The sequence below is a fragment of the Meles meles genome, chromosome 14, assembly GCF_922984935.1.
Source record: "Meles meles chromosome 14, mMelMel3.1 paternal haplotype, whole genome shotgun sequence".
NCBI classification, from domain to species: domain Eukaryota; kingdom Metazoa; phylum Chordata; class Mammalia; order Carnivora; family Mustelidae; genus Meles; species Meles meles.
Window position 1 is genome coordinate 24792109 of NC_060079.1, and position 19110 is coordinate 24811218.

At 40.6% G+C, this 19110-nt stretch overlaps 1 protein-coding gene across 2 annotated transcripts in view; it reads right to left on the bottom strand.

The window, feature by feature from the left end:
• Nucleotides 1-617: 617 nt before the first annotated feature.
• Nucleotides 618-19110, bottom strand: part of SETDB2 (SET domain bifurcated histone lysine methyltransferase 2) — a 98170-nt gene continuing 79677 nt past the window's right edge. For both annotated transcript variants that reach the window (XM_045978446.1, XM_045978445.1), the window contains 8 exons: nucleotides 14752-14885; nucleotides 11009-11052; nucleotides 10738-10809; nucleotides 8743-8798; nucleotides 8025-8091; nucleotides 7064-7195; nucleotides 6041-6112; nucleotides 618-1471 (listed from right to left, as the gene is read on the bottom strand). In XM_045978446.1, the coding sequence (XP_045834402.1) occupies nucleotides 1290-1471; nucleotides 6041-6112; nucleotides 7064-7195; nucleotides 8025-8091; nucleotides 8743-8798; nucleotides 10738-10809; nucleotides 11009-11052; nucleotides 14752-14885 (759 nt within the window). In that variant the 3' untranslated portion in view covers nucleotides 618-1289. The remainder of the gene's footprint in view (nucleotides 1472-6040; nucleotides 6113-7063; nucleotides 7196-8024; nucleotides 8092-8742; nucleotides 8799-10737; nucleotides 10810-11008; nucleotides 11053-14751; nucleotides 14886-19110) is intronic.

The following is a 19110-nucleotide window of genomic DNA, read 5'->3' on the forward strand; positions in this document are numbered from 1 at the left end:
GAGAGAGAGAGAGATCACAAGTAGGCAGAGAGGCAGGCAGAGAGAGAGGAGGAAGCAGGCTCCCTGCGGAGCAGAGAGCCCGATGCGGGGCTCGATCCCAGGACCCTGAGATCATGACCCGAGCTGAAGGCAGCGGCTTAATCCACTGAGCCACCCAGGCACTGTTACATTCTAGACACTGAAATATAGCATTATTGTGAATCTTAGAGTACTGTGGTAAATCAGAAATGTGGATGTGAGGTTTTTAGGGATCGCACATGGTGGTTGTACATAAAAATCCAGTTGGATATTGTTAGGTTGAGAAAAAAAATTTTTTTTTCTTTAAGATCTTATTTGTTTAGAGAGCAGGGAGAGGGATAAGCAGACTCTGCACGATGTGGGGCTCCATCTCACAGCCCTGATGACATGACCCAAGCTGAAACCAGGAGTTGGCTGTTTAACTAATTGAGCCACCCTGGTACCCCTGGTTTTTCATTCTTGCATATTTCCACTGATGTTCAAAGCATTGTTATAAATTTAAATGTTTAGTTTGAAGATGATATATGCTTATGTAGTGACAGTGGCTGAAAATAAATTTAAAAAGCAGACTTTGTGATGAGCAGTAAATTTGATACAAATGGAGTAAAAATTCAAATTTATTATATGTTATTACAAACTGGAACTAGTCTCAAAAGATAAGAACAGTTTATGCATTTATTCAACATTTACTGAGCATGCTAGGTGCTGGGAATGTATTGGGAATAAAACACAGGAATAGTGAGTTTTTGCCCTCAGAGTACCATAACGGAGTGATACAACATACAGTGGGTTACACTGGGAAGTGATGGGAAGGAAAAGTACTCCAATGGAATGGTATAATGAGGTCTGCAGGAGGAACAGGCAGAGAAAGGTAAAAGCAGTTAAGGCTTCACAGCAAGATGAGCAAAAGCCCTGGGGAGCCTTTATTCCAGGTGCACCTTGTGTGTTACTAGAATCAACGATCACTGGAGTGGGGGAACGGGGGAGGGGGCTGGGGGGGTGAGGATACACCAGCACGAAGCTGCCAGAGGATTTTCAGTGCAGAGGGAGGGAGATGGGAGGTATGATCCAGTTTACTCAAGCAGAATCTCACGAACATTTTACTGGAGAGCAGAAGTGAGATGATAAGAGGCAGGATCAAATGAAATGTTGATCAGCAAGGACAGGTAAGAGTTGATGAGGACTGAAGAGAGACAAGAGAGGCCTAGTTCTAAAGATGTGTGGCTTCCACAGGTCAGGCCTTCAGTTTGCAGCCTGCTTGCAACTGAACCTCATTCCTGGTTTAGGGAATGGTAATCCTTAGAAGACACAGAAGACACTGAAGTAGAACTTGACCTCATGTCTCTATTTTCTTGAAGAAAGTACATGGTTTGTTTTAAGTCCTGAAGTACCTCAATCTCTTCCTTCAGTTGCTGCTGCCTTTCTTCATATTGATGGATTTTTTTCTGTATTGCTATGATAAAAAAAAATTTCAGGTTAGTATACTGTTTTATAAACAATGTACTGTTTTTAGCCTCTTTCACTTGCAAGTGCATAATAGACACTTTGTGCCCCAAATGAAAAGAATTTAGGGCCTTGTGAGCAGGAACTGGTTCTTTTATACCTTTGCTTCCTCTTCGAATTCAGGACAGAATTCTAGTTTTTAATCACATAAAGCCAGTCAGTACATCTTTAGAGCTTGAGTCCTCTTTGTATATATTTGAGAACTCAGGAGCAGAAACTGTATAATTTTCATGCTACACATTACCCATTTGTGGAGAGATAGTAAGGGGAAAGAGCATGTGATGAGAATATCAAGATAAGGGCAAATCTTTCATAAAAATGCATCCAATTTTTAATGTTACATAAAAGCTTTTGGTTTTATTTAGAAATAGGAAGGCCTTTATGGTGGAAACTTAGGAAGAAGATACTTTAATTAGGCTTTATAAATAAGAGTATTACTCAGTGACAGTATCATTTTTTGAAAACTTCAAGGTTGAAGAATACCAAAACACACATATAAGCTGTAGTTAACTGTCTGGAATATTAGAACTGAGCAACATTAAACTAAGTAAGAGAGTCTGTATCAGTAGGGATGTCAAGTTAGGTCTTTTAAAAGTTGGTTCTAATGCAATTCCATATAGTGTCTCCTCCTGGTGCCCCACTCCCCCCAAGTTCTACACTGTAACGTATATCCTCCCAACTAACCCATACATGTAGTGGAAATGTGACTTTTATGTGAAAGAAAAGTAACAGAGATGAAAGTCCCCTACAAAATAAGGATTTTTAGAAAAAGACTTTAAAGGCTGCTTTTTCTCTTTTTCTTTTCTTTTTTTTTTTTTTAACATACAATGTATTATTTGTTTCAGGGGTACAGGTCTGTGAATCATCAGGCTTACACAATTCATAGCACTCACCATAGCACTTACCCTCCCCAATGACCATCACCTAACCACCCTATCCCTCTCACCCCACTCAGGTTTGTTTCCTGAGATTAAGCGTCTCTTCCAGTTTGTTTCCCTCCCTGGTGCCATCTTGTTTCATTTGTCCCCTCCCTTCCCCCCACAGTCCCCCACCCTGCCTCTCAAATTGCTCCTATCAGAGAGAGCATATGGTAATTGTCTTTCTCTGATTGACTTATTTCACTCAGCATAATACCCTGTAGTTTCATCCACATTGTTGCAAATGGAAGATTTTTTTTTTGATGACTGCATAGTATTCCATTGTATATATCCACCACGTCTTCTTTATCCACTCTTCTGTTGATGGGCATCTAGGCTCTTTCCATAGTTTGGCTATTGTGGACATTGCTGCTACAAACATTCAAGTGCACATGCCCCACTGGATCACTACATTTGTATCTTTAGGGGAAATACCCAGTAGTATGATTGCTGGGTCGTAGGGTAGCTCTATTTTCAACTTTTTGAGGAACCTCCATGCTGTTTTCCAGAGTGGCTGCACCAGCTTGCAGTCCCACCACCAGTGTAGGAGGGTTCCCCTTTCTCCGCATCCTCTCCAACATCCGTCATTTCCTGATCTGTTGTTAATTTTAGCCATTCTGACTAGTATGAGGTGGTATCTCATTGTGGTTTGATTTTTATTTTCCTGATGACAAGTGATATTGAGCACTTTTTCATGTGTCTGTTGGCCATTTGGATGTCTTCTTTGCAAAAATGTCTTCTTTGCAAGAAATGTCCTTTGCCCATTTCTTGATTGGATTATTTGTTCTTTGGGTGTTGAGTTTGGTAAGTTCTTTATAGATTTTGGACACTAGTCCTTTATCTGATATGTTATTTGCAAATATCTTCTCCTATTCTGGGGGTTGTCTTTTGGTTTTGTTGACTGTTTCCTTTGCTGTGCAGAAGCCTGTTATTTTGATGAAGTCCCAGTGGTTCATATTTGCCCTGCTTCCCTTGCCTTTGGTGATGTTTCTAGGAAGATGTTGCTGCAACTGAGGTTGAAGAGGTTGCTGCCTGTGTTCTCCTCAAGGATTTTTTTTTTTTTTAAAGATTTTATTTATTCATTTGACAGAGAGAGAGATCACAAGTCGGCAGAGAGGCAGGCAGAGAGAGAGGAGGAAGCAGGCTCCCTGCGGAGCAGAGAGCCCGATGCGGGGCTTGATCCCAGGACCCTGAAATCATGACCTGAGCCCAAGGCCGAAGGTAGCGGCTTAATCCACTGAGCCACCCAGGCGCCCCTCCTCAAGGATTTTGATGGATTCCTGTCTCACATTGAGGTCTTTCATCCATTTTGAGTCTATTTGTGTGTGTGGTGTAAGGAAGTGGTCCAATTTCATTCTTCTGCATGTGGCTGTCCAGTTTTCCCAATACCATTTGTTGAAGATACTTTTTTCCATTGGACATTCTTTCCTGCTTTGTTGAAGATTAGTTGACCATAGAGTTGAGGGTCCATTTCTGGGCTCTCTATTCTGTTCCATTGAGCTATGTGTCTGTTTTTGTGCCAGTACCATGCTGTCTTGATGATGACAGCTTTGTAATAGAGCTTGAAGCCTGGAATTGTTATGCCACCAACTTTGTCTTTTTCAACATCCTTCTGGCTATTTGGGATCTTCTCTGGTTCCATATACATTTTAGGATTATTTGTTCCATTCCTTTGAAAAAAGTTGATAGTATTTTGATAGGGATTACATTAAATGTGCAGATTGCTCTAGGGAGCATAGATATTTTCACAGTATTTGTTCTTCCAATCCACGAGCATGGGACGTTTTTCCATTTCTTTGTGTCTTCCTCAATTTCTTTATAGGTTGAGTTGAGTACAGATGCTTGCCTCTTTGGTTAGATTTATTCCTAGGTGTCTTATGGTTTTTGGTGCCATTGTAAATGGGATCAATTCCTTAATTTCTCCTTCTTCTGTCTTCTTGTTGGTGTACAGAAATGCAACTGATTTCTGTGCATTGATTTTATATCCTGATACTTTACTGAATTCCTGTATGAGTTCTAGCAGATTTGGAGTGGAGTCTTTTGGGTTTTCCACATAACATATCATCTGCAAAGAGTGAGAGTTTGACTTCTTCTTTGCCAGTCTGGGTGCCTTTTATTTCTTTTTGTTGTCTGATTGCTGAGGCTAGGACTCTAGTACTATGTTGAGCAGCAGTGGTGATAGTGGACAGTCCTGCTGTGCTCCTGACCTTAGGGGAGAAGCTCTCAGTTTTTCTCCATTGAGAATTACATTCACTGTGTTTTTTTCATAGATGGCTTTGATGATATTGAGGTATGTACCCTCTGTCCCTACACTGTGAAGAGTTTTGATCAGGAAGGGATGCTGTACTTTGTCAAATGCTTTTTCAGCATCTATTGAGAATATCACAATGGTTTTTGTTATTTCTTTTATTAATGTATTGTATCATGCTGATTTGTCCATGTTGAACCAACCTTGGAGCTTAAAGGCTGCTTTTAAAAAATATGTGGGTACTCACATTAGCAGTGAGCAGACGTTCTCAAGAGACTGTTAAACGATAGGCTGATTATAAATGTAATACAAAATCTGAATGGAGAGTAGGACGCTGTGGTTTTGGACCTTTAGGGGGAACTGTTCACACTCAGTTCTGTGTCCCACTCCGGCCAGGATGTGCAGTGCACAGCCTGTCCAACTGTGTGGAGGCTTGATAGAGAAGTCAGATCAGACTCACCCGTAAGTGGAAATTTAGCTGGTTTTGAAAGCATCTTAAAGGTGGGAGGACCTACTCACTGAATGGTTGAAGTATTATTACATACAGTGTCCTATTAGTTTCAGGTGTACAATATGATTCAACAAAACCTTTCTATAAAATATCAACCACTTAAGTCCCTACCCCCCCAGGCTTGCTTCTTTTTCAAAAATGTCTGAACTGGTTTTTTCTTGCTCGTCCTTAGAATCAGTGAATTGCAACCCTCCTTCCCCCAGTTAGACTGGAGATTAATACTGGGAGAACTAAAATTTGTACACATCAAATCAAGTGAGAGGGAGTCAAGCAGCAGTGTGGTCACGGCCTTGCCGCCTCCCCAGCTCCTGCTGAGTCCTGAACATGGGCCCAACGACCTCCCATTTTGCAATCATTTGAAAGAGTAGAAACAAAAAATTGAGTTTTTCCTGATGACTAAGGTACTGCATATATGAATGTGGAAAATCTAACGCAGCACCGCCCAGCCGCCTACTGCTAATGACTGTTCTCATTTGGGTATATTTTCTGTGGGTGTGTGGGCTCCTGTTGCTATGTGGTGGGCTTTTTTCATTTAGTAAGATGATGAACGTTCTTCTAAAATGATTTTAATGGGGCGCCTGGGTGGCTTAGTGGGTTAAAGCCTCTGTCTTCGGCTCAGGTCGTGGTCCCGGGGTCCTGGGATCGAGCCCCGCATCGGGCTCTCTGCTTGGCGGGGAGCCTGCTTCCCCGTCTCTCTCTCTCTGCCTGCCTCTCTGCCTACTTGTGATCTCTGTCTGTCAAATAAATAAATAAAATCTTAAAAAAAAAAGATTTTTATCACCTGAATAGTATTATATTACTTCAATATATATATATTATGCTGCTTGGTTAAAATTCACTTACCTGCTTGAAAATTGACAAATGTGTCTTCAAACAATTTACAGTCAAAAAGTGAAGTCCCAATTTCTTCATAGTCTGTAGGGAGAGAAACATTTTCAGTTTTAATTTTAGTAACTGATACAGGCAGAAACCCCTTACAGACTAACCCAGGTAAGGAAAGTACACAGAACAGTCCGGCCTGCACAACGTCCTCCCTGCGGACATGGTGGAAATGCGCATGCCGAGGTGGCTTCAGGGAGAGGCCCGCTCACGTGTGTTAACAAGCCCACCCGGGATTCTGAGGGGATCATGTTTGAGAAGTACTTCGTCTCAGGTCAAGAGGAAATGAATGAAAGAATGTAATGAATGAATTTTTGGAAATTTGCTTTTAATTTCACTTTTTAGTTTTGTCCTATAGAAAATAATCCCTTTCAAATAATTATATACCTTACATTGGTGCCTACAGCATAGACTGTCAAGTTTTTCCTTGTAAATAACTGCATTTATCATGGTTTTTAAGCTTACACTGTAGGGTCTAAGAAAGCTAAGTGGCTATATACCTGCATATACAAATGGAACTTTGGCTTCCCAGAGAGCTCCTTCTGAAAGGTCACGTTAACTAAGTGAAACATCAGAAAAAACATTCCTCTTTTCTTCTATAAGCTTTGAGTTGACATTATCAAAAAAGACATAAGGAACAGAATTTGAGTCAAGTCAAACTGCAATATGATGCTGTTCTCAGATGTTAGCAACAAGCGGTGAGGGGGCAGATGTGTGACTGCCTGTGTTTCTGAGTGTCCACATGCTGTCGGTGGTCACTCTCAGCTATGTGCGTCTGCAAAACCCATCACAGCTTGCAGGGCACCAGGCTGCTGTTCACTGAATTAATGAGTTTGTGAATTACCCACATCCTTTGACACATAGAAGACTAGAGATCTGGAACAGTGAACTTATGGCAGAGAAAGAAATGTGTACTTTTGGTTTGGTCTGTTTTATAAGTAGGTGTGCAAGAAGGCTCTGCACGGAGAAGTGTGGCTGTTTCGGTACCTGAATCAGAAGCAGTGTCACCCAGGAGTCTTTCCTGACTCAAATGAAGTTTGTCTACGATTTCTTCAAATAAATCATTAAGAAGCCCCACTTCCTTACATTTCTTAAGAAAGTCAATCTTCTCAGTTGCATCTAAGAATAAGAAAAACATTTTAGGAGGAAATGATCTTAGGGCAGCTCTCATAAATCCCTTTATGGTCATTTCTTCAGACCTTGCCTGGGGCTGGATGAGCACCGTCAGTAGGATCATAAATACAGCACATGTATCTTTTTAAAGATTTTATTTGTCAGAGAGAGCAGAAGGAGAAGCAGGCTCCCCACTGAGCAAGGAGCCCAGTTCAAGACTCCATCCCAGAACCCCAGCATCATGACCTGAGCTGAAGGCTGCTGCTTAACCGACCGAGCCAGCCAGGCATCTCAGCACCTTTATCTTCTATTGTAACTTCATCATACCTCATGTTTTCCTCACTGAAACAGTGTTACAAAAAGTGAAAATAAAAACTTCTGCTTAGCCTAATTAACTGAGTCAAGAGGATTTTCTAAAATTTAGCTTCAGATTTTTGAGATAATAGCTCCCATCATTTTTTTCTGTCACAGTTACTGTGTGTCATTAAGGAATGTCTATTTCCCTGACAGAAAAAGACAGTGAGTGGCTTCACCTTCCTGGACCCTCTTTCTGGGGTCACAGTACAAGAGGTAGCAGGGGCCTGGATTCTGAGCTCAGGTAACCCTGGCTTCTAGACCAGGAAGTATATCCTTTCTTTATAGCAAAGACAGTGGACCATCCCCATCTCAGTTACTTTGAGCTGGGGCTATGATAGAGTGGATAGTTACAATAAAAGGTTTCTATTCTTACAATTACTCTAAGTCTAAATGAATTAAGTGGCATACCAACTTTGAAATAAATGGGTTCTGTTTGTAAGTACTGTAGGTCATATTTGATACAAAATTTATAGCAAACCTGTGTGTCTGCCATCCTCGTCCTTCATTTGTTTTATGAATCTATCTAATGTCAACGTTTCAGGTGGCTAGAGGGAGAGAAAAATCAAGATTACACTAATTTACTGTTGACATTTAATACTGTGTAACATGAAAACCAGTCTTTTGTTACAAACAATTCAATGATATGCCTGTGGTGAAAATCATGCCCTATGTTCATTGGTAGTTTACATGTAAACATAAAATCATTTTTGTGTAACAAAACATCAAGAGGCGTGGCAAACTCCTCTTGTATAAACAGTAAGAGGTGAAGGTTGCTGGCTCTTTTTAATTTAGCTTATATGCGCATATGTCTAAAAAGTGTCCTCCAATCCCCAAAACATTTCATTCACTTTGCACAAAATAGTAATACGGAAAACTATGAAAATTACAGATTAGGTCAAGTGTGCATCACGCAGCTGAGAGTTATGTGGTTGGGTAAGGATGCTTTACTGCAGCTCTGCCCCTCTGAAGGCCGTAAGCACACCGCGGGCTCCGACACGTTCACTGATGTGGTGCATGTGTTATCAGAGCCATGGACTGTCGCCTCCTGAAGGGCATGTGCTGGGATACCCAACACACCCAGCCTTCATATTCATCTCATTATGGTTCTGTTACAATTTCACCGGATATGTGAATGTTTAAAATAAGGAAGAAACTGTGAAGAAACTGAAAGCTATAGTAAAATGGAGTCAAATTACCTGTACATGAATGTCTGTTGAGAGACGTTTCTTCCCTCCTCTTTTTCTTTTCACTCCTGAAAAATCAGTTGAAAATATAAATCATGTAGAAACCAGAATCCATAAAGGAAAAGACTGATGCTTGACTACATAAAATAGAAAACTCTTCTATGCTAAAAGTTATTACAAAGTCAAAAGACACAATAAACTTACACTAAATGTTTGCAGCACTTATGATAAAGCACCAATTTTCAAAATATAAAAATCTTATAAATCAGTATAAAAAAGACGAGTAGTAAAATAGGCAAATGGGGAACCCTCTAGGAAGAGTTCATTAAATAGAAAAACAGACTGGGGGGTGCCTGGGTGGCTCAGTGGGTTAAAGCCTCTGCTTTTGGCTCAAGTCATGATCCCAGGGTCCTGAAATCGAGCCCCACATCAGGCTTTCTGCTCAGCAGGGAGCCTGCTTCCTCCTCTCTCTCTGCCTGCCTCTCTGCCTGCTTGTGATCTCTGCCTGTCAATAAATAAATAATCTTTTAAAAAAAATAGAAAAATAGACTGTGTCACAGGAAAAGATACATTGATCAAAAGATAGGGGAATACACTCAGTTTTATTCATAAATAAAGATAGCAAAATAATAATTTTCTACCCATCAGACTGACAAAGATGAAGGTGTTTAATATATAACTTTTGCAAGGATTGGGATAATTGTGTACGGTGGGGCAACCTCTTTGGAAGAGAATTAGCCAGTTATCACGGTTTCATTGTTTATACTTTTTTTTTTTTTTTAAAGATTTTTTATTTATTTATTTGACAGAGAGAGAGATCACAAGTAGGCAGAGAGGCAGGCAGAGAGAGAGGAGGCAGAGAGAGAGGAGGAAGCAGGCTCCCCGCAGAGCAGAGAGCCCGATGCGGGGCTCGATCCCAGGACCCTGAGATCATGACCTGAGCCGAAGGCAGCGGCCCAATCCACTGAGCCACCCAGGCGCCCCTCATTGTTTATACTTTTTGACCCAGCAATCTACACGAAGTTTTCCAAATGGCACAGCTGCATGCATAAAGGCACAAAGATGAGAAAAATGCTAGCTACACTATTCAATGTGATAGAAACAAAAATAGAAATAACCTCAGTGTCCATCATGCAGAGACCAGTTCAGTTGTAATTCAGCTATACAACTGAATAATACAATGGGGTATTATGCAGCCTTTCAAAAATGAGGTAGATCCATTTGTACAGATATGGAAGGATGTCTGAGTGCAAACAAAATATAGTAGTAGGTATGTTTTTACAGGAAATTTTTATAAGTATTTAAATGAAACTGATAGTTTCTTCTGGGGAGAGGATTCATAACCATGTTATAATCTGCTTTTAAAAACAATTTTTAATTTAAAATATTGGGGCACCTGTGTAGCTCAGTCAGTTGAGCATCTGACTCTTGGCTTGGATCATGAGATTGAGCCCTGTGTCCCGGCTACACGATGAGTGTAGCGCCTGCTTGAGATTCTCTGTCCCCCTCTGCCCCTCAGCTCATGTGTACTCTCTTTTAAAAAAAAATTTAAAAATTAAATAAAACTATATTATTGTTACCTTTCCCTTTAGTAAACACTGGTTGAAGCTATAGTTTTAAAAATAATTTCTGATAAAAGTGTACTGACTGAAAAATGAGGGTAACAATACTGTTTAGAGAGTGTTGTTTACCACTAAAAAATGCAGTTGGCATGACGCAGAACTAAGCCTTTTCCAAAGAGGTCCTGTCTCTGGCCCACAGTAAGCATTCCAGATTTAGTGCTGGTGACACACTGCTATTCATGCAGCACACAGAGGCCATTCATGAGTGAATGTACATCCCTAACTCCAGTTAGCCAGGGCCCAGTTTTCCTTAATTACAACTGAAAGGCTAATCACGTATTCTTAGGGAATTTTAGGGAATATGCAGCAATTTATCAATTTTATGTACTGGAAATTCTGATATTCTTTTAGAAGAGAAGCAGTCACAACAGTCAAAGGTTTTTACCACGTCCTCGTTTGGCCCTCTGATTGCAGTGAGGATGGAAGATTCCAGACAGAGAATTTCCTGGGAATAGGTCTAGTTTGCAAAGAAGAAAAATTAGTCCATTATGCTGCACACTGCACAAAGAAACTGGCAATTTTGTAAATATATAAAAATTTAACTCAAAAATTTGTATTTAAGTCAGGGAGGCCAGTAAATCAAATCAGGATATTCCATGTCTTACCTAAATGTATACCTTTCTTCAAACCCATAGTGGTAAATTTTAGAGACTTACCATTATGAGCGTTGTTCAGTGAAGCATGTTGTTTGCAGAACACTCTGAAACATGCAATTTCAAAGAACTGTTAAGTATTTTTACTTACATTTTTAACTATTATGCCTATTTTCTTATGACTTAAAAATAAACCTGTTTTTCATGATGGCTTTACCCTAAATATCTGTGAAAGAAAAATGCTGTCCAAAACTGTGTAAGTTACTGACCCTCATCAAATGCGGACGGAGCCTCTCTCAGATGTCTTTTGTGCTCTGAGCCCTCAAACTGGTATGCTCTCGGAAGGAGTGCGTGTGAAACATTTTAAACAATGGTAAGTAACTCATATATAGTGGTCAGTGGGATTTTATTGTATAAAGAAAGATATCTAAAGATCTAACATCTAAGGCACATTTTCATCTGACTACACAAAGTTCTACTGATCTTCAACAATAAATAGCACAAAATTGCATGCATCTACAATGGATCAAGGGCAGGGAAAGAAAGCAAGCAGCACAGCAGGCTGTGAAGAAGAAATGGAGTGAGTGAATTCTGAGGAGCTGCTTAGGTCCTATTTCTTCTGCAGGCTCTATCCTCCTCAGCCCCAGCTATGTCCCTTCCTTTCTTTATGGTGCTGAGCTTCAGAAGACAGGATCCCTCTTGCCTATGGGAACTGTACAAATTCTTCAGTTTGCACCTCTTACACGCAGTCTTCCTGGCAACCCATCCCTAACCCAAGCAAAATTAATCTCACCCTTTGGATTCCAGTATCTGAACACTTTCGTCTGCCAGGCACTTATTTTTTTTATTATTATGGAAAATTTCGAATATATCTAAAAGTGGAGAAGAGATGATGAGCCCCATGGTTCCCTACCCATCACTCAGTTTCAACAATCATCAACTCAAGGTCAAGCCAGTTTCATGCAAATCCCCTCCTGCTCCCATCATGCCACATGCCCCTGTTGGTTCTGGCCTCTCTGGTCCTTCCACAGGGTACTAGGTTCTCTGAGATTAGCTCATGTCCTGTTCCTCTTTACATTCTTACTGCACCTAGCAAGGTATCTTGTGTATGATAGGCACTCTAACAACTGAATATTTAAATTCAATTAAAAAGTGCATCAAAGTTCACCTGATACTTGATAATGACAAAAATGATTATTTCATTGAGTCTCTATTCATTGGTTCTACAAGACCAATATGTTTGCAATTTTAAGATATAGTGGGAATTGACTCCTTTTTGCTCAGTCTTGTAGCTCTGCTAATAGTGTGTCTACTGGGTGGTTGAGGTCACTATGGAAATCATAATAAAATGAACTCTTTGAGAAGGTTAAAAAAATAATACAATCTGAGTTTCTGAGCAAATATAAAAAGTATGATATAAAATTAACATGATTTACACTTTCCTTTCTAGTCTCAAGCAATAAAATACCTATGGAACTTGCTCAAAATCATGTAAAATTATTTCACAAATCCCTTTTAATGATAGGCTTGCCCATGTTGTTTTAGAATATAGGCTCCTACTTCGGCACAAGTCATGATCCCAGGATCCTGAGATGGAGCCCCGAGTCAGGCTCTCTGCTCAGCGGGGAGCCTGCTTCCCTTCCTCTCTCTCTCTCTGCCTGCCTCTCTGCCTACTTGTGAGCTCTGTCAAATAAATAAATAAAATTATTAAAAAAAAAAAAAAAGAAGAAGAATAGACTATAGGCCCCTAAGCTTGAAGAGGATATGGTGGTGAAAAACAAGAACTCCAGAGCCCTAAAGGCCAGCTCTGCCACTCATCAGCTGTGACCTGGGGACAAATGACTGAGTCTCATAGGACCTCGGTGTCTGCATTTGTAAAGCAGGGATAATAATATCTACCTCACTGGGCTGTCATGAGGATTATATGGGTTAACATTTGTAAAGTACTTGAAAGTATTTTTGGCACAAAGAGTGATTATTAGATAAAACAGCGTCGTTAGTGCCTGAAACACTGATGAAACTGGGGGTGTGTGCCCAAAGGGAAAAATCTAGCCTCCAAATCCAATTTTAAAATACTTAGACTCTCACATCGTTATTAAGATAATGCTCTCATTCAGAATATTGTGAATGAAAATATTATTTCACTGAAATTTAAAATATTCCATCAGAGTGTATGCACATGCCCCAAAGAAGTGAGAAGTATCTGCCTGGCTTTTCAATTTCAGACCATCATTTAATTTTTTATTTTATTTCATAACTTTAAAAAAGGTTAAAACTTCTTCTAGATATCCTTTTATATGACTTTTTTTTTTTAAGATATATTTTTTTTTATTTGACGAGAGTGAGAGAGCACAAGTCGGGGAGAGAGAGAGGGAGAAGCAGGCTGCCCACTAAGCACGCAGCCCAATGTGGGACTCGATCCCAGGACCCTGCGATCATGACCTGAGCCGAAGGAGACATTCAACCAACTGAGCCACCTTGGTGCCCCTATATGACATGTTTTAGACTGCATCCACATACCAAAAAACTGAACATGACCTGAATCAACTCAGTTAACAACTGGCTTATTGATTTCGTCTAAATTGTCTAATTATTTAACTGAACTGCAATCTTTCATCAGAACGAAGATCAAGTTCCTTACTGGGTAGAACAAATACAATTCTATTGGACTTGAAATATGCCTTACTGGGTCAAAATTAACATTAAAGAATTATTGAAAGAAGGGAAGAAGATTTAAAAGCCCAAGGCAATTGAAATAGGATTAATTTTTTCAAGAACTTAATGACTGATTACTATATTTGCTGCATAGTTTATCATTTCTAAAAGCTCTTCATAGGTAAGACAGTGGTGAGAGTGGTGGGAAAAAACATTCATTCAACAGACAAGATGGATAAACCATGGACTTGTGGCTAACAAGGCTCCTGTCTGCAGAAAAGAGCAACAGTGAACTGGTTCTAGGTCCTGTGAACACCCATTAGGTCACTCATGCCAGTATGGCAACCAGTGCTTTCTACTGGGAAAGAAGGCATGCAGGAAGATTAAAACAAAAGCCAATTCTGCATATTGAAGGAAGGTATTGTGAGGTCAAAGTCCCAACGGAGCATCCCCCAAACTCTGTTCTTACTTGGAAACCATTTGCATGAAATTATTTATTTTTTTTTTTAAAGATTTTATTTATTTATTTGACAGAGAGAGATCACAAGTAGACAGAGAGGCAGGCAGGGAGAGAGGGAAGCAGGCTCGCCGCTGAGCAGAGAGCCTGATGTGGAACTCGATCCCAGGACCCTGAGATCATGACCTGAGCCGAAGGCAGCGGCCCAACCCACTGAGCCACCCAGGCGCCCTGAAATTATCTTTAAAAATCTCCTTGTGGGGGTGTCAGGGTGGCTCAGCTGGTTTAACATCTGCTCAGGTCATTATACCAGGGTCGTGGGATGGAGCCCCATCAGGCTACCTGCTCAGCAGGGACACTGCTTCTCCCTTTCTCTCTCTCTTTTGCTTGCTTGCTCTCAAATAAAAATCTTTTAAAAGGATCTCTTTGTCTTGGGGCCCCTGGGTGGTTCAGTTGGTTAAGTGTCTGCCTTCGGCTCAGGTCATGATCCCAGGGTCCTGGGATTGAGTCCCGCAGCGGGCTCCCTGCTGGGACTCTGCTCCTCCCTCTCCCTCTGCCTCTGCCTGCCGCTCCCCCTGCTTGTGCGCTCTATCAAATAACTAAGTCTTAAAAAAAAAAACAACTTTGTCTTAATTTAACAATTCCTTATCCCGTTCCCCCAAGTGTAGCTTTAGAACTGTTTAATTATACATACTTAAAAATTCCTTGAGATTTATCAGTTTGTAGAACTGCGTCGTCATTCTTGGCACAGAAAAAGTGGTAACTCTTGTTACAGGCTTTTAAATCACATCCCACGGTGGCTCCTCCTTTTTTACAAAATGCACATTTCTACAGAAGAATAAATTTTACTGAGTAAGCACCTGTTTAATTTCTGTTAACATTTAAAGTTAAAGATGTCATTAAATGTTATTTTTAAGTCAGCAGCCCTAATGTCCTCAGCCACAAATGTTAGGTATTAACATCTAGCTGCACATTTTGAGATTTCAGTAAAACCTCTGCTAAGTAAAGTACTTGGCTGGCACTGACCTGTAATGATCTTATTAAAAGCAGAAAACCCTTTTGTTTTAGAACAAACAAGTAAAACCTTTCTCTTTTTACAGGAGATTTCTACAAAAAGATTTGTCCTGACTAGGCAAAGGGTCCTGTTAGGGACACTGGGGCCCATGGCGAGGGTGGCTCCTGATGGTGCCTTGGAGAGCTTTGTGATCCAGCAGTCTTTCCCTCTCTTAGACCCAGATCCTTCCCTGGGGAGAACACTGCCTGTCTCATAGTTTCTACTGAGGTGAATGTGAGATAAATAAGTGAAACCTCTCTGGAGTCTATGGTATGTAGTGGGGCCAAAAACTTAAAATTAAAAAAAAACAGAACAAAAACCCTGAGTAGCAAATTTTTTCTAAGTTCAATTTATTTGATCTCTTACTTTTATATATTAGTCAGTTGATCTGGCATTTTATATATTGAAGGTGGTGTAAACATGGCTAGGACAGTATGTAGCCAGCCACAGCAATCTAACTGGTTTGGCAAGGGCAGGGGGTGTCCCAAGCCATGCCCAAGATTGATTTGATTTGATTCAGGCTTTGTCTGAATGAAGGGGAAGCACAATGAAACCACCTTGCAAAACAGGAAATAGCTCAAATAATATCCTAAGGTCAGCACAAGCAACCATACAAATAAAGAAAATTCAAATATGGGTAAGAAATTAGATTACGCTAAAGGTGGAATTTCAAATCACAGCACAAAGTTTGGGGGGGGCATCTGGCTTTATGTGTAGAAAAAAATAAAGTTACACCCCTACCTTATAATATTTTCCCAAATAAATTCCACATGGATTAAGGCTCTAAGGGACAAGTTTTAAAGTTAATAAAAATGTATGGGGTTAAGGTCAGGAAGACTATGCAAGGAAGGAAACTCAGAAGCCACAGAGAAAAAGACTGATAGATATGACTACATAAAAAATTTAAACTTCCATTTTTATGGTGACTGCTACCAAAAAGCCAAAATTTTTGAAAACAGAAAAAGACTCATTAATACAAAGAACTGGTGGCGTGAAGGGGTTAAGAGGTACAAACTTTCAGTTACTAAAAATACACATCACAGGGATATAATGCAGAGCACAGAGAATACAGTCAATGATACTGGAATATAGTGATGGACGGTAATTGGGCTTATTGTGGTGATCATTTCATAATGTATATACATGTCAGATCACTGTGTTGTATGCCTGAAACTAATATTGTATGTCAACTGTATCAATAAAGAAAGAAATGTTTGCTGCATATTTGATAAAGGGTTAAGACTGATAAACTCAGAGAAAAATGAGAAAAGGCAAATTACAGAAGAAACACAAATGGTTAATAAAATTTCATTCACTTAAAGACTACTGAGTAACTGTGATGTGGCAGGCACTGTTCTGGGGTAGAGGGAAACAGTAGGGGACAAGGCACCCGTCCTTGTGAAGTTAACATTCTAGTGGAGAGAGAAAACCAAGGTCACATAAAGCAAACTTAAAAACAACAATACGTGTGTTGTAAGTATCTTTACCCAGTCTGTGTTTTGTTTCTTTACTCTCTTTAATGATATCTTTTAATGAACTTAAATTTCAATTTTAACATAAATAAATAAGAACAGCTCTAGTACTTAGACATCAACATTTACCATGCCATACAGGGTGCGCTGATGTTGGAGTGAAGAGGAGGGTAAGGGAAGAGTCAGAGGTAAGATCCAAAGGGCAAGTAAGGGCTGGGTCATGTAAGGGGTTACAAACCAGGGTAAGGAACTGGGGTTTTGTCTTCATACAATGGAAACAAAGTGATCAGTTTTTTTAAATTTTATTTTTATTTTATTTTTTTAAAAAGACTTTATTTATTTATTGAGAGAGAGAGAGAGAACATGCTGAGAGAGGGGGAGAGGGGGAAGAAGAAGGAAAGAATCCCAAGCACATTCAGTGTTGAATGCAGAGCACAGAGCCCAGCATGGTCTGAAGTGAAATCAAGAATCAGATGCTCAATGGACTGAGCCACCCAGGGGGTCCCAAGTGATCAGTATCTTAAAGATACTATTGTGGCTGTGTGGAGAATAGAATGGGGTAGGGATGGGCAGGAGAACACGCAGAACAAAGATCAGTGATTTTAGCAAGTGTTTGAGGGAGACCCATGACTTTACTACAGTGGGTTAGTGACAGAGAGGAGGGGAGGATAGAGAGTCTGCAGGCTGGATGCTGGGCTGGGACGTTTATGAGAAGATGATGATGGGTGAATGAATGGTGGACAGTTCATTGAAGTGAGGAGTGAACAGGTTTGAATGGAGTGTGTGTGTGTGTGTGTGTGTGTGCAGGGGCTGGGACTGTGTTCACTGGCCAGTTTAATATAAGCTTCTATTAGATGTTCGTGTAGATATGTCAGATTGGTTATCATGACTGGAGGTATAGAGTCCCTGGCGTAAGTATGGACTTGAAGCCAAGGGAACTGGAAGAGGTCACACAGGAAAGATATTCAGATGGAGGCAGGAGCCCAGGAGAGCTATGGGGACTGCACACTTTAGAGGTTCAGAAGAGAAGGAAAAACAGCCAAGGTGTCTGGGACAAAGCAGCCAGAAAGGTGAGAGACATAGTAGCAGAGTGTGTGCAGAAGTCAGAGGAAGAAAGTGCTTCAAGATGCAGGGCATGGACAACTATGTGATGAATCCTGCTAAAAGGTCAGCTAAAGACAGAAGGGACATTGTAGTTGAATAGGTTTTTTGTATATGGAGGAGGATTTAAGATAACATTATCAGTTGATCATGGATGTATGTTGAAGGAAATAATCTAGTACAAAGGGGGATACTGATGTGAATGGGATGAAGGGAAATGGAAGAGGCTAATCCTTAAGGAGGGGCAGGTAATGACTCCAAAGTGTAAGTGGCGGGTTGATTTTGGCAAGCAGGAGGTCCCAGAGTCTGGGGACAACGGTGAATGGGCAGCAGTTTGTATAGTAGGAGTTCCTGGCTAATGGCTCCCATTTCTCAATAAAAATCAGACAAAGATATTTATACCACCAAGGCGAACCCTAATGTAAACTATGGACTTTGGGTGTTTGGATGTTGTGTCCATGTAGGTTTGTCAGTTGTAACAATGCACCACTCTAGTGGGGGATGTTGATAAAAAGAAAGCTGTGTATGTGAAGGGGTGAGAAGTATACAGGAAGTCTTTGTTCTTTCCCCTCAAGTGTTCTGTGAACCTAAAACTGCTCTAAAAAAATAAAGTCTATAAAAAAAAATAAGGCATAGACATCAATTTGGGGATGAGCAGTTGGGGTGGGGAGAGGTTTCAAAAGAAATGAGAGGATATGAAACAGTAAAGGTAGAGGGTGGAGGGTGACATGTTAAGGTTCCTTTTGAGGTTTGTGGTTATGAATCTAAGATTAATCAACACATTTGTGGGTTTTTTGTCTGGTTGTTCAACTGTTCAAGTGCTAGTACTACTCAGAATATGCAGCCCACAGGCAGGTGGCGGGGGGCAGTTTGCTATATGAGTGAGGAAATGTGTGTCAGGGTGATGGGGAGAGGGAGTCCAGGCTGTTTGCAGGACAGTGGCTGTGAGGTGGGGTCACTGACTGTAGAGGGATCACGAAAGAACTGCTGGGTCTGGGGGTGCTGGGAGGGAGGCAGATGCCTAAGGAGAACTACCATTCAGCCTCTCTCCAGTGATGAGGGAAATGCAAGGTAACACTTCCTGTCAGATGCAAGAAATAACAAGATTCGTGATACTCATTTTTGTTAAGGGCTAGGAAAGTGTTCTTTCATCCACATAAGTATAAAATGGTACAACTTTTCTGGGTGACAGTTTATTAGCATGTTTCAAAATTATTATTGTTTTTACAAGATTTTATTTATTTATTTGACAGAGAGAGAGGGTGAGAGCGTGCACAAGCAGGGGGAGCAGGAGAGGGAGAAGCAGGCTCCCTGCTGAGCAGGAAGCCTGTGCAGGGCTCAATCCCAGGACACTGGGATAACAATCTGAGCTGAAGGCAGATGCATAACTGACTAAGCCACCCAGGTACCCTGCATGTTTCAAAAT